General features: G+C 40.2%; 1 protein-coding gene across 3 annotated transcripts in view; it reads right to left on the bottom strand.

The window, feature by feature from the left end:
- Positions 1–15,733, bottom strand: part of tbck (TBC1 domain containing kinase) — a 43,287-nt gene that overhangs the window by 22,050 nt on the left and 5,504 nt on the right. For 2 of the 3 annotated variants that reach the window (XM_040145617.1, XM_040145616.1), the window contains exons 11-22: positions 15,458–15,596; positions 15,185–15,284; positions 14,090–14,139; positions 13,829–13,958; positions 13,480–13,578; positions 13,328–13,390; positions 13,069–13,195; positions 12,766–12,816; positions 12,593–12,676; positions 11,487–11,572; positions 9,460–9,496; positions 5,865–6,026 (exon numbers count right to left, since the gene is read on the bottom strand). In XM_040145617.1, the coding sequence (XP_040001551.1) occupies positions 5,865–6,026; positions 9,460–9,496; positions 11,487–11,572; positions 12,593–12,676; positions 12,766–12,816; positions 13,069–13,195; positions 13,328–13,390; positions 13,480–13,578; positions 13,829–13,958; positions 14,090–14,139; positions 15,185–15,284; positions 15,458–15,596 (1,128 nt within the window). Of the gene's footprint in view, positions 1–4,851; positions 5,539–5,864; positions 6,027–9,459; positions 9,497–11,486; positions 11,573–12,592; positions 12,677–12,765; positions 12,817–13,068; positions 13,196–13,327; positions 13,391–13,479; positions 13,579–13,828; positions 13,959–14,089; positions 14,140–15,184; positions 15,285–15,457; positions 15,597–15,733 lie in introns of those variants that run through there. The other variant, XM_040145618.1, reaches the window with a different exon arrangement.

Below are 15,733 nucleotides of genomic sequence, written 5' to 3'. Positions count from 1 at the left end.
AAACTGATTAAGTTAAGGTAGTATTCCAACGGCTGGTTGTTTGTTCTGATGAAACTTAGATGCATGATGCATTGTCTTTGTATGCCTTCAAGAGATAAATGTATCATTCTTGGAAGATAACGCAAAATGTACCATAATTATTTCTTTACTTAGAACGGCTCTAATTTAAGTAATCAATCAATATTTAGGGCTCTCGTTTATCCACCATCTCATACTATAAATACTTTATGTCCTCACTGACCTGAAGTCATCAGCGTGGTATGTATTTGATTCTAATTCTAGGCTTAGGAGTAAAAGCACATCATCGCCTGTCTTTATCTTGGATATATTCTTATCTCCCATAGGATTTAGGAGAGCTATAAAAGGTGCCTAACCTGGTAGAAGTTTCCAGTGTAGACAATGTTACCTGAGCACAAACATGCATGCTTATTCCAGGAAGTGTGAAAAAAAATGTAAAAATTCAAATATATTGCTATTATTGAAACTTCTCTTGGCTGAATCTGTCTGGGACAATCAGCCCACCCACAATTGGTGCCTGATTTGGAGGAAACATGTTCATGTAATCTGAAATGAAACTTAACTGAAAGCAGAGAAAATGCTCTGGGAAGCCACTACTGTGACTGTTTATTTTTTGGTGTTGTTTTTTAATTCTAAAGAATGTAAATGATGTGGCCAAAGGGTTCGGCTGCGCTTGATGCGCAGATGCACCAGGAACACTGAGAGGGAGCAACAGCAGTACCAAAGCATCGTCCAAATTATTACTGTGCCAAGGAACTGCCAAGGCATGTTCGTACTTAACAGGATTACATAGTTTTACTATATGCGTAACGCTAACAAAAAACAGAAACAGTCTTACTGGATAAAAAGTGCAAGATGAGAGACTTGATTTAAATCAATTGGTTTCTGCCACCCACAATGAAATCTGTGCACCATTTTCAGTTTAGGTTAAATACGTTTTCAGTCTTTACATGTGTGCAACTTGCTTGTCATACAAGTGGTGCTATTGGCCGTTTTCGTTGTGGTTGTTATTTCCCGCATGAAATTGTATCCGGATCAGCCCATCAATCTACTGAATGTGTTGACTGCACCACGAAACCACTCAGAAAAACTGGAAGATGACATTACTAATTCAATTTTACGGTTCTGAGTGTCATAAACCAGTCAAGTGTCAGTCTAAAAATGAGAACTGCTACTCTCCCAAGAGTGAGTGTACGAAGCTCACAAATAACTCAAATTCTCTGACGTCTGAGTGTTTTTTTTAGGCATAGTTTTACTTTAAGCACAACTGGAGTGAATAAGTACTGAATCTGGTCAGTACTGTCAGGACACTATGGATATTACTGAGGTCCACCTTAACTTCTTCTGTTCATTTCCTGCAGGATAGGATTTATTTGTACACTCAATTTAAAATGAATGCAGACCAGGTGATCAACCAAATCCCTAAATGCAAATGTAAATATGTCGTGCCAAATTTGTCATGCACTACCGACACTAAACCTTCATCACCAGTGTTCTACTTCTCCTTCTGCCACAGTTCTCACTGTGTCCCTGTTTGAAGTGTTGCCATGAGCACTATCAGCAGCTCATGGTTGTTTTTCTCAGAACTAAACGTCTATAACTAGAGCTCATCAGTTCTGTGCCCAGCTCTGCTCATTGAGACAGATGCTAATGTCCCGTGAAGGCAAATGCCGCTGCATCATCAGTAAACACACGGTTCCTGTCAGCCGGAGAGCCTCTCTGGTCCATTGTGAATCAATGAAGTCTCCAAACAAGACAAAAGTTATAGATTACCCTTGGCCACAAGACTAAGCAAATGTGAATCACAAAATGAGATTAATTGTCAACAAATGGCAGGTTGAGATGTATTGCTGGCTCCAAGGCAAAATGTTGCAGCGCAGGTCTTACCTATTTCACATTTACTTTTATTTTAGACTCAAATGTACTGAATGATATAATTCAAAAAACTTGACTGAAAACAATTCAGCAATAATTTACTATTCTGTAATAGTCGGTAGGGTCAAGACTACTTAAGGAACATCTTTGTGAAGAGAAAGTTGTATGCAGGGTGATGAGTTTCAGTATAGTATATGACTCAACTGACATATTGACAATCAGGGGTACCAGTGGTTGAACATGACCTCATAGTCTGTAACACTTCCCATTAAATCTGGACTTCTCCTCTTCATTGTAATATTGGCAGCTATAGACTACACACTGGTATGTGTAATAGGCTTGTCACTGAGAATTATTGTCACTGACCCCATTTACTGCCTAGAAAGAGAGAAAGAGAGGAGTGTGTCTGAATCATTTAAGAGCCACTGTCCTGTAACGTTATCTTGACCATGAACTTTTATTCCGACGGTTGCAGACAGGAATAGAAAGAGAGCAGACTTTTTTCATTTCAAAACTAAATGTCAAGCCTACTTATGCATCTTTCAACCATCTCTCTGAACCTCAGATTAAGTCAAAATGTATAATGCAAGGTCCTTTACCTTTTTAGCACTGACACAGTCATCGCTACTAAGAACAAGTTTCCATCAAGCACAGGCTAAAACAGACAAAAATAGCAATCATGATTTGTACCCAATTGAACGGTACAGAGTAAGAAATGATAAACTACAGAAACATGTTTGGATAGTCACTGAACTGCACGATGGCTCAGTTTAAAATAGTAACTCCTAGTTTATAATGTAAATACAGCGCTAACATGTTTGCTGAACTCTTTCATCCTTTCCTGTAGGGCTTAAAGACAATATGCACATTAAAATTGGCTTTATCCTATATTTTTCAGTGTAGCTAAAAAAAATCAAAAAAACATCTTACTCAAAAGCATTCCCTTTGATTTTCCTTCCAATATGTGCTAACTAAGCTAGATTAGGTGTGTTTTTTTTTATTTTATAAATTCCAGCCAGCATCAGGGTATGTGTTTTTGGCTTTAAACATACAGTTCCTGTTGTTACAAACAAAGGAATGTGAGCCTCAGTTATATGAGGACATAAATTCTGCACGCCTGATGGCAGAAAGGAGCAGGTGTGTGCCACAAATCGAATATCCACCATAACTCGCAGTCTATGCACTGTATGTGTGCGGGGTGTGTGTGTTTATAACTACATGAGTGTGTTAAGACAGAGCACATACACACTGACCTCCAAACTCTTGCTTGCAGCAAAGGCTGACAAGCCCTGTTACAAACTTGCATAACTTACCAATATAACATGGCCAAACCTACTGTATGTTTCTTTTCAAGTTCTATGCATTGCATCATATGCAATGAATAATATACTCAAAGAAAATATTTACCACATAACTGTTAAGAAGGGTTAGGGAAGGAACAAGACTTAAGAGTCTACAGCCATGCTGGCAGCTCCTTGAGGCTATACTTTGCTTTAAGATAAATGCTAACATCGCCATGCTAGCATGCTGATGTTTAGTAGATATAATGGGTGACATGGTCACTGTCTTAGTTTAGCATGCTGGCATGCTAACATTTGTTAATTAGCCCTGAACAGGAGAATATCACTAATTCTGCATTGGAAAAGTGAAATAAATTTGACCTGATTTTGGTCCTAGTAGAAAAGTCAGAGGATCCCCAAAGTAGGTTTCAGTAGGTTTCATCCTTTCAGAACCATGAACATCTGTACGAAATTTCATCCACTAGCTGTTAAGATATTGCAATTTGGACCGAGGTGGTGGACTGACCTACAAGCAGACCCATATTGCCATCCCAAGAGCTGTGCTGCTAGCACGGCTAAAAGAAAAACGAAATAAACTCTGCACATTCCACGCCAACAAGCCCGAAGGTAATAAATGTTGTGCTGAAGTGAATTGGATTTAGCAGTCTGTGCCTGTAACAAGTTATATGAAACTATCTTGAGTGTGGACCAGAACATGGCTGGAAACTTAAGTAAACAAGTCCTGTCTGAGGTCACTCTGCCGCCCAGAATTAATTCCTAATATAGTTTCGAGAGACTGCCAGATACTACACTGTAACTACCCAGGTATACACAGGCAGTGATATACAGAAACGAGCTGGCAGAAGCAGCCACTCTCAGGAAATCTTGCCAAGGAAGCTGACTGCAGCTCTAAGCCAACATATTTTACCTTTATAAGGACAACTGGCTCTCTTTTTCCCTTCCGCCTCAATCACATGAATCTGTTGGACTCGGGCAGTAAAACACAGTGAAGTATGGCAACACTGAATTTAAGCAGAGGGGGAGGCTGCTGGCCTTAGTTTACAGAGTTCTCCAGCATGCCTTCTGGACAAATCGTCCCTGTCTCTGTTGGTTTTAAAAGCCCCAGTGTCATTCTGCCTAAGGAAAGGAAATTGTTTGAGCTATCCTCCAGGCGGGAGGTACATTCTGAAGAAATACATTATGAATGGTGCTCTCAGATTTTATGTTACCTATACTTTGCTGAAGTAATCACTTTGTGTAAGTGAAAAGGAGCAGTAAAAAGAGCACGTATTAAGAAACACTGTTAGGATTCTTCACTCTGTGTGGCATAGACAGTTGACAAAACAGCAAAATCCCCGGGGCAATGTGTTCGTGTCTGCCTACACCACGTTAAATACCCCTTGGACAAGGAGTCAGTCTGTTAGAAGTACTTTACAATACATGTAACCGACAGAGCAAAGCTAATAAGTATGCATTTCCATCAACCATTATGACTAGAATCAACCCCCTGAATTCCTCCTTGATCTGTCAGCGCCTCCTCCTGTGTCTTATTAAAGAAAGGAGGCAGAATTGCTCCTCTTTACTGTATTGCAGTGAAACCTGCAGGGAGTAACAACCACACTGCTGAGTTAAAAGACTTTATTTCAGTATTTGCCACCTCACCTCCCCTCTTCCCACACCTTACTTCTGCACCACAGTGACATGTCACTTACATGGTGCTAGGAGAAGTTAAAGAATTATAATTCACAGTCTGCGCCATTATTTTTAACTAGTGTAGAAAAAAAAAAACAGATTCAAGCATATCACATATGTTGTTTCTTAAAGTAGATTATGCCCATTTCCTACTCTTTTTTTCTGCCAGTGCCATTTCCCACCACCACAGCTTCAATCTGTGTCACTGCAGTTTTTAATACAAAGCTCAGTGTCTTTAATCTGAAAATCAGGTAAATGCCTCAGGCAGCCGGTTAGCCCCCTACTTCCATGCTAACCCTTGGCTTTATTTTTTTGTGTATGTCTCCATTTCTGCCATGAGTAATCCTGCATTTGTGATTCAGAGTTGAAAAAGTCAAACTTAGTCTGTCTGGTTCATGTCTGATAGCACTGAAGAGCCCAACAGCAACAGCTTACTTTAATGATATTGCACCAGAGTGGCCAAAAAGCCCTCACAGACTAAAGATGGACTTGAAAGTCTGAAATGAAGATGATTAGTGATGGAAAAACTGGAGGGCCATAGGGGCTGTGATTGCGGTGGCAGACAATTCCCAGGGTGCAGAAGCCGACTGTTTGACAGATGCAGAGCAGAGTGTGGCACGTCTAGAGCACATCAAGGAGGGAGTATGTCTGTGTAGGAGTGCTGAGCTGCCTGCTTTGAGGATAGCAATAATTCAGACACATTAGCACACATTAGTATTCCGAGGAACAAAACATTGCGTCCTGCAAATGCCAGTTTCTCCTACAGAGGGATAACCCTCAAGTCAGGTTTAGGGAAGGTAGAAAAAAGTATTCTGGTATGATTTTCACTTGTTTATAAACAACAGAGGTACTACAGCTTAACACATGCAGAAAGTAAACAAGCCAGTTGTTTATTATCAGGTAACATTTGGCCTAGCCCGAGTAGGGAATGTGCTGAAAAGAAGGTTACATATAAGACACTGAATACACAAAGATGTAAATAAAAGCTCATATTCAAACCTGGCAGGTCAGAGAAGAGTAGGATGCACTCATTGAAGCCATTAGCCAAGAGACGATCCCTGAGCTGTTGCAATATGGCCACGCCAATACAGAAGGGGAAAGAGGAGTTACCCAGCAGCAGCGTGTCCCACAGGTGAAAGATCTTGTGCAGTGGAAACACATCTGTATGGCGGGTACAGAAATAAACACAACAAGGGAAGATTTTACAAAATGACTAAAAACAAGAGTGCCTGAAAAGATAAATCCCTTGAGGGATGCACAATAGGATCCTGCAAACAGGACAATAGTATTGAACATGCACACAGTGAGAAATGGGGAATCAGTTTGTACATAATCAGTGTGATTTGCATGTGCATAGCGCATTAACTCGCCAAACAAAATTGTGCATTGGCAAGGTTGCCTGGAGGGATATTTGATGTGGGGGAGGCAGCTGGGAAAATGTTTTCAGGTGGGTGTTGTTGTGGAAATGTGACAGGAAGAACATCAGGGGGCTGAGGAGCTTTAGAGCAAGGAACCTGCACAGGTTATTTCGAGCCAAACAAAACCACATCCTGATAATACGTCCCACTGCAGTTATTATTTCAGTCTTATTGCTTACAGTTTTTGAAAAATTAATGTTTCCTCCCTATTGAGACTTATGCATGAGAAAAAGTACTGTCCACCTGTTTATGTCATATCGGGGTTTGTTAACGTGGATGCTAGGCAGTAGACGTTTGTGTGGGCAGAGTGTGACTGTAGTGAGTGTGGTGACAAAATGCCTTGGAGGGTCTGCACCGCATTAGCAGTCAGCTGAGCAGAATGGTCCATGTGAGTGACAGGCACTGTGTCTGAGTCTGTGTGTGTGTGTGTGTGTGTGTGTGTGTGTGTGTGTGTGTGTGTGTGTGTGTGTGTGTGTGTGTGTGTGTGTGTGTGTGAGAGAGAGAATGGAAGTTGACCCTCCAACCTTGTCTTATATTGGATTGGGGACATTAGCAGTCAGAGGGGCACACCTCCTGCATACTGGACTCACACACTGCCTCAGGAGAATGATAAGGGGTAAAAGGGTCACACCTCACCCCCTCTACCCCGGGAGTGGTCTCTGTGTGAGTGTGTATGTGTTTGTTTAACTGAAGAATGAAATATCCCACCGCAAAGTGCAGGGTTCAGATAAATCAATGGATGCAGTACGTCAAGATTAATTTGGCTACAATTAGTGTAAATCACGTGTTCTATCTGTAAGAGTTTGCAGACTAGCAAAGTTCTAGTGTAACTATCCAAAATTATCTCAAGAAGGCAAAAAGTTATTCAAACAGTTGTACTGTCTGATAGCGCTGCACCTAGAAAACACAGAAGTTAATTGCATATAATTTAATTTGTAACAATAATCTGGGACCCCTGTTAATACGCTCATATATCAGAGCTCCAACTGTGCTCAGCGGAAAGATAAAAGCATAATGCTGCCATCAACTGACAAACTGCATGCTGAGAACCAGCCAAATTAAAACCTTTATGTACCTCTCATGCAGCACAGAAGGTGAAAGGGCTCATTGCCAGAATCTGTAATATTCCTTTGTAAAAGGTTGTAATTTGTAATTTTTTTGTTAACACTCCTGTTCAATAGTTTTGCTAAAACTACCCAGTACTCAGAAAACATATGACTCTCACCTGCCAAATTTAATCAATCAAATAGTTGCCAGTCATCTTCCATTCAGCAAATTTACATTTTGCACAGAAACCTATAATTTGAAAGTGTCCTGCAAGAATGCTGGTCCAAAAAAATGATCACAGAACTGCAGGCACCCCAGTCACCACCATGGTGACCATGACCTGTAACTGTAATGAGTTACATCTAAACTAATGCTAATTAGATGAAACTAACTGAATCAACACTTCACTCTTCAACCCTCACAAAACAGGCTTGTAAGTCTCAACAGAAGCTGAACATTACAAGGTAAGATAAGGGCTGTTGAATTTTTAAATTTTTTATAATGTATTAAATCCATATTTATTAAAAGGCTCTTTATTTTTTCCATTCTCGAAGTGTGAACCTGGAATTGACTTTGTCTGCCACATCCGACCCATGTATCTAGACATAATGTGGTTTTTCACTTTCTAATATCACCTCAAAAATTGTTAAGGTGACTGTTGGCCAATACATTAATTGTGTACTTTCCGCTGACTGTAATATCATGACAACATTTTTGAAATAGCTGTGTGATAACAGCCACCCCTACATCCACACTGACCTTAATACTGTATTTCAGAAAAGAGTTGGGTGTTATATTCCTAGTTTGCTACATTGATTGTCTCAGTGAGTCACTACTTAGACGCAGGGAATTGTGCAGACCGGTCCATAGGGAGCACTATAATAAGCCTGTAATGTCCACAGCTCGGTTCCGCCACTCTGTTTAGTCACAGAAGCACTTAGATGTGACACTTGGAACAGACGTGTCTGCATACAAAAGACTCTTGCCTTTTAAAAACTACAATATAATGGCCACCATCCATTTCTGGCTGGCATTTTGGATTTTGGAAACAGAGTTATGCACCACTGGCCCGGTGGTGCATAATTAAAATTAAAATTTTAATTTTATTAAGTGTAATTTGATTAAAGAGCAGTCTCAGAAGACATAGTTTTACTAGCCTGTTAGCTTAAAAAAAAAAGTGGTGGAAGATATTTTCACATCATGTAGTATTTTTTAGAACTAAAAAAAATATTCCATCTGACAGAAGTGTTGGCTACACAATGTACTTAAAGTATCAAAAGTAAAAGTACTCATTAAGCAGAATTGATTGTTATAAGTTATGCATTAACATGTAAGCGGAACTTGAAAATGTTGTAGTCAGTCAGTGTAGAGTTAATTTTAACTGTATTATATACTTTATATATTCTATTATATACTAAATTTAATCTAGATTTTATTATTAAACAATTATTGGATGAGCATATTGTTTGCAAAGTACACTCTTTTTTTTGTCCCAGGCTTTAAAGCTTCTTCATTGCATATTGAACTCAGTAAAATAATTGAATCTGTGTCAGTTCATTGTGTCAGTTGTCACGGATCCGGTTATAGATCAACTGAGCAATGATAACTGAGCAGTCCATCCCCTTAAGTAGACCGTGTGATGCAAATGGGATCTTTGAAAAAAGCTAGTTAGAAGGCCCTGAGCTTTTTTGGGGTTTTTTTGTCAAAATGTTTGTGATGTTTGTGACTGGTACTTGGCTTTCTGATCTTTTCCCACATGGAGGAGAAATATTGCTGCAAGAAGCTGTCTTAGCTTTATAATGAGATTTTAAATTTGTTTGGATAAATACACATTACAGATAAGTAAAAATGTGCGGGTAAAAATCTGAGGTAGTGTAGGATTGAGCATTTGTGTCCTTTCCTTTCAGGAATAGAATTAATTAGCAGCTGAAATAAAGGTCACCAAGGAAAAAAAAAAAAAAAAAAACACACAAAAACCTTTAGAACTTGTCCATTCTGGAGCCACTGACCTTTTCAGTCTCTTTTATTGTTAGTCTAATTGAAACAGACTCAAAATACCCTCTGAAATTTTTGGATTACACTCAGTGCCAAATGATATCCACATTGTGAAAAAAGGAGAAGCTACTTACGTGTAAACATCGTCAGGAACCATGGAATAGCATAAAGCTGCAAGGAAAAGAAAAAAAAGAGAATGAGATATAAGCACATTTATGAGATAATGTAGCATCCATTTGTATGTAATATTCCATTTGTCAAGTGCTCAAATGAAAAAAATGAACTGCTTTCTCACTAGAGAGATTTCTTTCTATAAAGACAAGCAACACACATGGCTGCACATCTCTACGGCCTCTGAGAAACAGAAACGGCAATAAAGAACAAACGGCTGAGTTTGGTTATTAATCAATGGGGAGAAAGCTAACAATGAATCTCATTATACCAATCTTGTCATCCTTCCTTCTCCTCATCGTCTCTCCGCTTTCACTCTCTCCATTCTGCACTTTCCCAGGAGGAAATGCATAAAATTGAAATTAAAGACCACACACACACACACACACACTCACGGTTAATGTACACGCACACGCACTCCACCATTAACCACCTGTTCAAACACCTGCCAGTCATTGGCCGCTCTCACCATGGCTCTTTAATATTCAGCAGCAAAGGGTCTCGAGCAGCCAGTTAATTGATAGCTAATTGCAGGGGAGCTGGTGCCTGTTCAGAGGACCTCTACTGTGCCCAGGAGTGATGAGCAGGAGAGAAAGCCACTGCACTGTGAGTTCCACCCTCGACCTCAACAGCTCGGCAGCAGGACTGCAAGTCCAGCCATATAGGATTAGTGTGGGTGTAAATGGCAGACCCAGGAGAGGAGATGTGGCCACATTGAAAATGGCCTGAATGAAACCACTGGCTGCAGGCAATCTGACTCTCTGCCTATGGCATTACTGGAGCAGAGGCCTTTAACACCACAATGTTTCCAAGGATTACTTGTGGTTTTGCATTCTTGCACAAGATTTGTCTTTTTTTTAAAAGAAGAAACTGTATTGAGCTAGCCATGTTTTGGTATGCATATATGGGAAATCAAATTCATACTGCAGTGACATTTGGTCTTTTATGGCAGACAGATTTATTGCCTCACTAAAACTACGGTTCAGAGTGTTCTCTGAAGTTCAGAGAGGGAAAAGGGATTTAAGGTCTGGAAAGTCTAATTACTGGGATTGACATCAACCATGAAAGCTGTATCAACCAAGCTTGTTCCAATATTATCAGGGTCTAACAATGAAAACAGGCATGCAAAGTATCCTCTGAAAAGCCTTGAATGCTGGTAGTGCTGTACATGCAGTAAGTGTCAAGGCAGCATCATAAGACCATGCTTTTCTCTGAAGATACAACATAGGGGCAGGATATTGAATCACAAGGGGACATCTGTTCAAGTTTAGGTTTTGTTTAAAGAAAAATAGAACACCTACAAGTGATATTTGTGCAACAAGCCAAGGTATCTTCCATACTATTGTTTTTTTAACAACGCAGTTTAAATTATTTCAGACAAGCACAGTTTGGTGCTTCACTCGCACCACTTTAGAAAAGGAGCTGCAGCGACAGAATCTGCAAGGAGTAGGAGCATTAAATCGCTGACTCCTCCGTGATAAAGACCCCACTTTTCATCGGGTAATGTCCCAGAGGCCGGTCAACAGGTGACACACATTCATCAACACACTAACTGAAACCCTAGAGAGACAGTGCAGACTTTAACCTTGTCACTGTCTGAGCACAGCTGTAAGAACGAAAGCGAAGGGCAGGAAGAGGTGGCACAGAGTAAGTGAAATAAGGTAAGCCTGGCAGAGGACAATCATTAAGTGTGCCTTGCAGACATTAGGCGTTGTATAAATCATCACCAGTGGACTATAGGGAGAGCTTGACCCTGGCAACAAATTCTGGAAAGGGGAATGTGGAAAAAAATATGTCAATGACAATGAAAAGATATAGATTGTGATCTATGGATAGTCATTTACTTTGCCCATGGTGTAGAGCCAGAAACTATCTTTGACTTCCCATTAAAGGTAAACTTGCATTAAAAGACAAATGTTGCTATCCAGCTATGTCCTCCACCACTATTTATTGTCAGTTTAACAGAGCACTCGCACTTTTGATAACTTACATCTGGGATGAAGCCGATCTCATTTAGATGGTTGCTTAGCTCTGGGTCATGGAAGGCAATCATTTGGGAGAAGACAGTCAAGTATTCTGAAACACAGGCAAAAGGGCAAAAGTAAAATCTACCATGCAACTTGAGAGGAAATGTGTTCAACCAAACAAGACTTTACAGTAAAGAAAAGAGAATGGAAGAGGTATTGCAAAATACATACATTTATATAGATTTTTTAAATCAGTAATCATGCGATCATAAGATCTGATACTTTTAGATGACTATTTGCTCCCTTATGATAAAGAACTGTGAGCAAAAGCGGACATTTTCTGACTGTCTTTTTTTTTTCTTTTCCGTGGTTTGAATGTTCAAAAGGAGTCAGAAACCCAAAAAATGTCGCAGGTAGGTTGCTGATCCACCGTGCGACCTTGGAAACTAACTTCTGTACATGTCAAGTGGAACCTCATGCAGCGTAATGCTGTGCCATTCCTCCCACTGTAAGTCAACAAAGGAGCTCTGATAGCTCTGACGGATAAACATAAGCTAGCTCTCCAGCATCTAGCAGTGGAAAGAAATGATAATAGCCACATTCCCCACAGAGATCAAGAGGTATCTGCTATAGCAGTTTATCAGTCACATAGGCATCGCTTGTGACATTTCACTGCAGGCTTTTGCAGTTTCATTTGTTTCCCTATTTCTAAATGATGTGGCTCAGCTGCAAACTCCATTAAGACAGACTGAAATTAGTTTTCACAGCTTAGGAGCAACATGGAGCCAAAATTTAATCAACATTGAGCTGACGGCCTGATGCTCTGTGCCAGCAGATGTTAATTTCTTTTTGAAGTTAGCTGAATGCTCCGGCCATCTTTAATACCTATTACTTAACTTGCAGTGGCAGTTCACTGCACTAGCTCAACAACACTGGTTGTCTGAAGTGGAAAAAAGTGAAAAAGGAAAAAGGAAAAAGGAAAAAGGAAAAAAGGAAGCAGAGTTTGTAATTTCTAATACAATCAGGAAAAATGAAAAATATATGCTTTAGAGCTCACAGTGCTATATCCCTGTGCAAAACACAGTAGAGTCATATGACTTTTCCACACACAAGAAGTAGTATAGCTCACCTTGGATGACATGAGAGTTGTCCTTCAGGAAAAAGTTGTACAAGTATTTGGGGATGAACGCAGACATGCAGGCATATGCCAGGGCTGTGAAGAGTATGACATAAGAAGGAAGGCAGAGCTAAAAACACTGAGCAGTAATAGTAGTAAGCTATTTAACAAGATCAAATTATTACCTTCATTGTTGAAATTCAAGTAAAGGAATGGAGCACAAAGTGAATCCAAACCTGAAGTGAAAAGAAAATCAAAACAGTTAATATTATGGCTTTGCTGTAGGGTCACAGAGTTATACCTGGGGGCAGGGAAGGGAGTTTACATGATGTGACATGACCACCATCTAGTGTCCAGTCACGTAAAGCACAATAAGAAAAAGTGCAAATGGAAGAGGGAGAGAAAAAAATAAAACAGAAAAAGGAGATCAAGACATGAGAGAAACATCACGTGTGACAGTAAAAGAGATCGACAGGGGAGTGACTAACCCTGCCAGTAGACCAGGTCAGGGTGGGAGACCACCCAGGCTTTCAACACACGCCTGAACTTAATGTGGCCCTGAGGAGATGACAGCAGCTCATCATACTGGTGGCAGCGTGGGATGTCCACCTCAATCTGTAAACATCCACCAAGAACACACACACAGACAACGTGTTTGGATGTAAAATCCCCTTTAAAGGTGTTAACACTGTAAATAAGTGACTCAAGATTTTGCTGCTATGTACATTTAAAAAGAAAAAAAATGACCTGTCTGTCAGTTGGAATGGGTGTATCCTTGTCTATGGCCTCATATTTGGCTTGAATGTCTCCCTGTGAGAAAAAGTAAGACAAGTGTCCTCACAAAACAAATTTGTAACCATGCATTTTCTCAACACAGGACTATAATTTCTCTCTTGTACCTCAATGCCCAGTAGTGCAGCCCAGGCCAATCCTCGAACAAGAGGGGGAACATCCACTCTGGCCTCTTTCCACACTAGGTTCTTCTTGTAAGGATAGGCCTGAAGACCAAACATTGAAGAATATATACATCACCCAGCTTTAATTCAACAGTGATCTTTTTGAATAACAATTTGTTATGAATACAGGAAATAACATTTAAGTTGAAACAAGCACCAGGCTCTGACTCTTTGAGGCACTCTAATAAGGAAAGACATTTTCATGTGTGCGGCATCCAATGAACGTGTTGTATGCTTGTGACTCAAAGTGTGTGCATGTGTGTACGCGTGTGAATTTGTATGGAGCCCAGACCTTGAGCAGCCTGTCAAAGAGGATGATGCGGATGAGTTGGTACTCTGTGTCTCTCTCGCGGATGATGAGTGGCAGCGTGACGGTGGCCGACAGCTCATTGCTGCTGTTGGACTGGGACAGACTTGACTGTCTGAGGGAGGGAGGAGTAGAGGGAAGATGACATTATCTAAGCGGAAAAAAAAAAACCGATGGGGCCGACGAAAAAATTTTTGACAGGTGAAGAGGGGACAACAGCAGCAGGTTCAGGATGGAGATGCTTACTCATCTTCCAGCAGAGGGTAATAGGCTTCTCCCGCTACATCCTTCAGTCTCTGGATAAGGCAGAGAGAAGCTCAACTTAAAAAACGAATGGTAATCTGTTACACAGATGCTTATTGAAACAGCATTGCAAAACACCCAGATTCACGGAGCCAGTTGTGTTTATCACCCATTTTGGGGCACATTTCACAAACTACTACAAACTACAAACTACAAAAAATGTTGTTTATGGCAGAGTTCTGTTAACAAGTGTGATAAACAAGCACTTATTAATGCAAATAATGTCAAGTTTAATGAGTGCTGTGTTGCTGAAATTGTCATTTCCCTTTGTAAAAAATTGTGGTAAAGAGTTCTTAAGGGGCATGCAGAGAATTCCAATTTGATAATTAACTTTAAGGTGGCAACTAATGAAAATTTTCTTGATTAATTTATCAATAAACAATTAAAAATGTCCATGGAGTCCATGGTGATGTCTTCAAATGTCTTGCTTTGTCTGACCAACAGACAAAACCCAAAGATATACAGTTTACAGTGAAGGTAAAACAACGAAAATCATCAAATTTGAGAAGCTGGGACCATCAAATGTTTGGCTTTTTTTCTTGTAGAATGACTGAAACAATTAATTTATTATCAAAATAGTTGACGATTAATTTTCTTTCAATCTACTAAATCAATGAATCAACCATTCTTTGCTAATTTGCTTTCTTCTCTAATTATCTTAAACACTCAGTAATCGATGCAGAGTATCAATTCCTAATCTTATGCACGATACTAGGGATGCCCCGATCCAATACTGTTATCTGATATCAGTCAGATACTGACTAAAATAGCTGGATCAAGTTTCTGTGACAATAGGGACAATCTATGGGGCTAAAAACAATGGGTCCCCAGTTTGGAGGTCTTTCCCGCTTGCTATGCAAACAAGTTCTATGGCTACTTGCAATCAGATGAGGCATCAGATGGGTACTCAGTATCTGCCGATACCCAAAGCCCAGGTATCAGTATCAGTATCAGGACTGAGAACGTCGGACCGATGCATCCCTACACAATACCTTAATTTACACTATTTTGTACATGTACACGTTTTTGTTATCTTACATTTCTGAGTTGGCACAGAGACAGTGTCACTGTAGTGTCGTCTAGCAAGAAACTCCGATCCCTGCCTTGGCCAAATGACTCTCCGTCTTCTAGGACAAAACTAAAGAAAAAAGTTAAAAAAAAAAAAACAGAAAAAGTAAGACACATTTTACCGTATCGGAGTATGAAATTATCTAGCAAATGCACCAGTGTGTGTGTGTGTGTGTGTGTGTGTGTGTGTGTGTGTGTGTGTGTGTGTGTGTGTGTGTGTGTTTATGTATGTGCGTGATGTACTTGGGCAGTGTGCAGATTGGAGGTTTGGACTGTATGATCTCCTTATTCGTCAGCTCCTTCTCCAGGTCTCCCCCAGCCAGACACCACAGATGATACACCTCATCTATGGCCCGCTCTGACAGGTAGTCTTCATCATCGTCTAATGTCACGCACACAAAACAGTGAACACCTCCCCACAGGCACAGGTGGCGCTGTAACACGTGCAGCCTAATGGTTTCTTTATTAGCAAGTTGAATTAACAATTCATGACATCAAGACATGTTTAATCACACGGCA

This window comes from Xiphias gladius, chromosome 15, assembly GCF_016859285.1.
Source record: "Xiphias gladius isolate SHS-SW01 ecotype Sanya breed wild chromosome 15, ASM1685928v1, whole genome shotgun sequence".
Taxonomy (NCBI): Eukaryota; Metazoa; Chordata; class Actinopteri; order Istiophoriformes; family Xiphiidae; genus Xiphias; species Xiphias gladius.
Note: the sequence above shows the minus strand (reverse complement) of the source record. Positions and strands in the feature narration are given on the sequence as shown.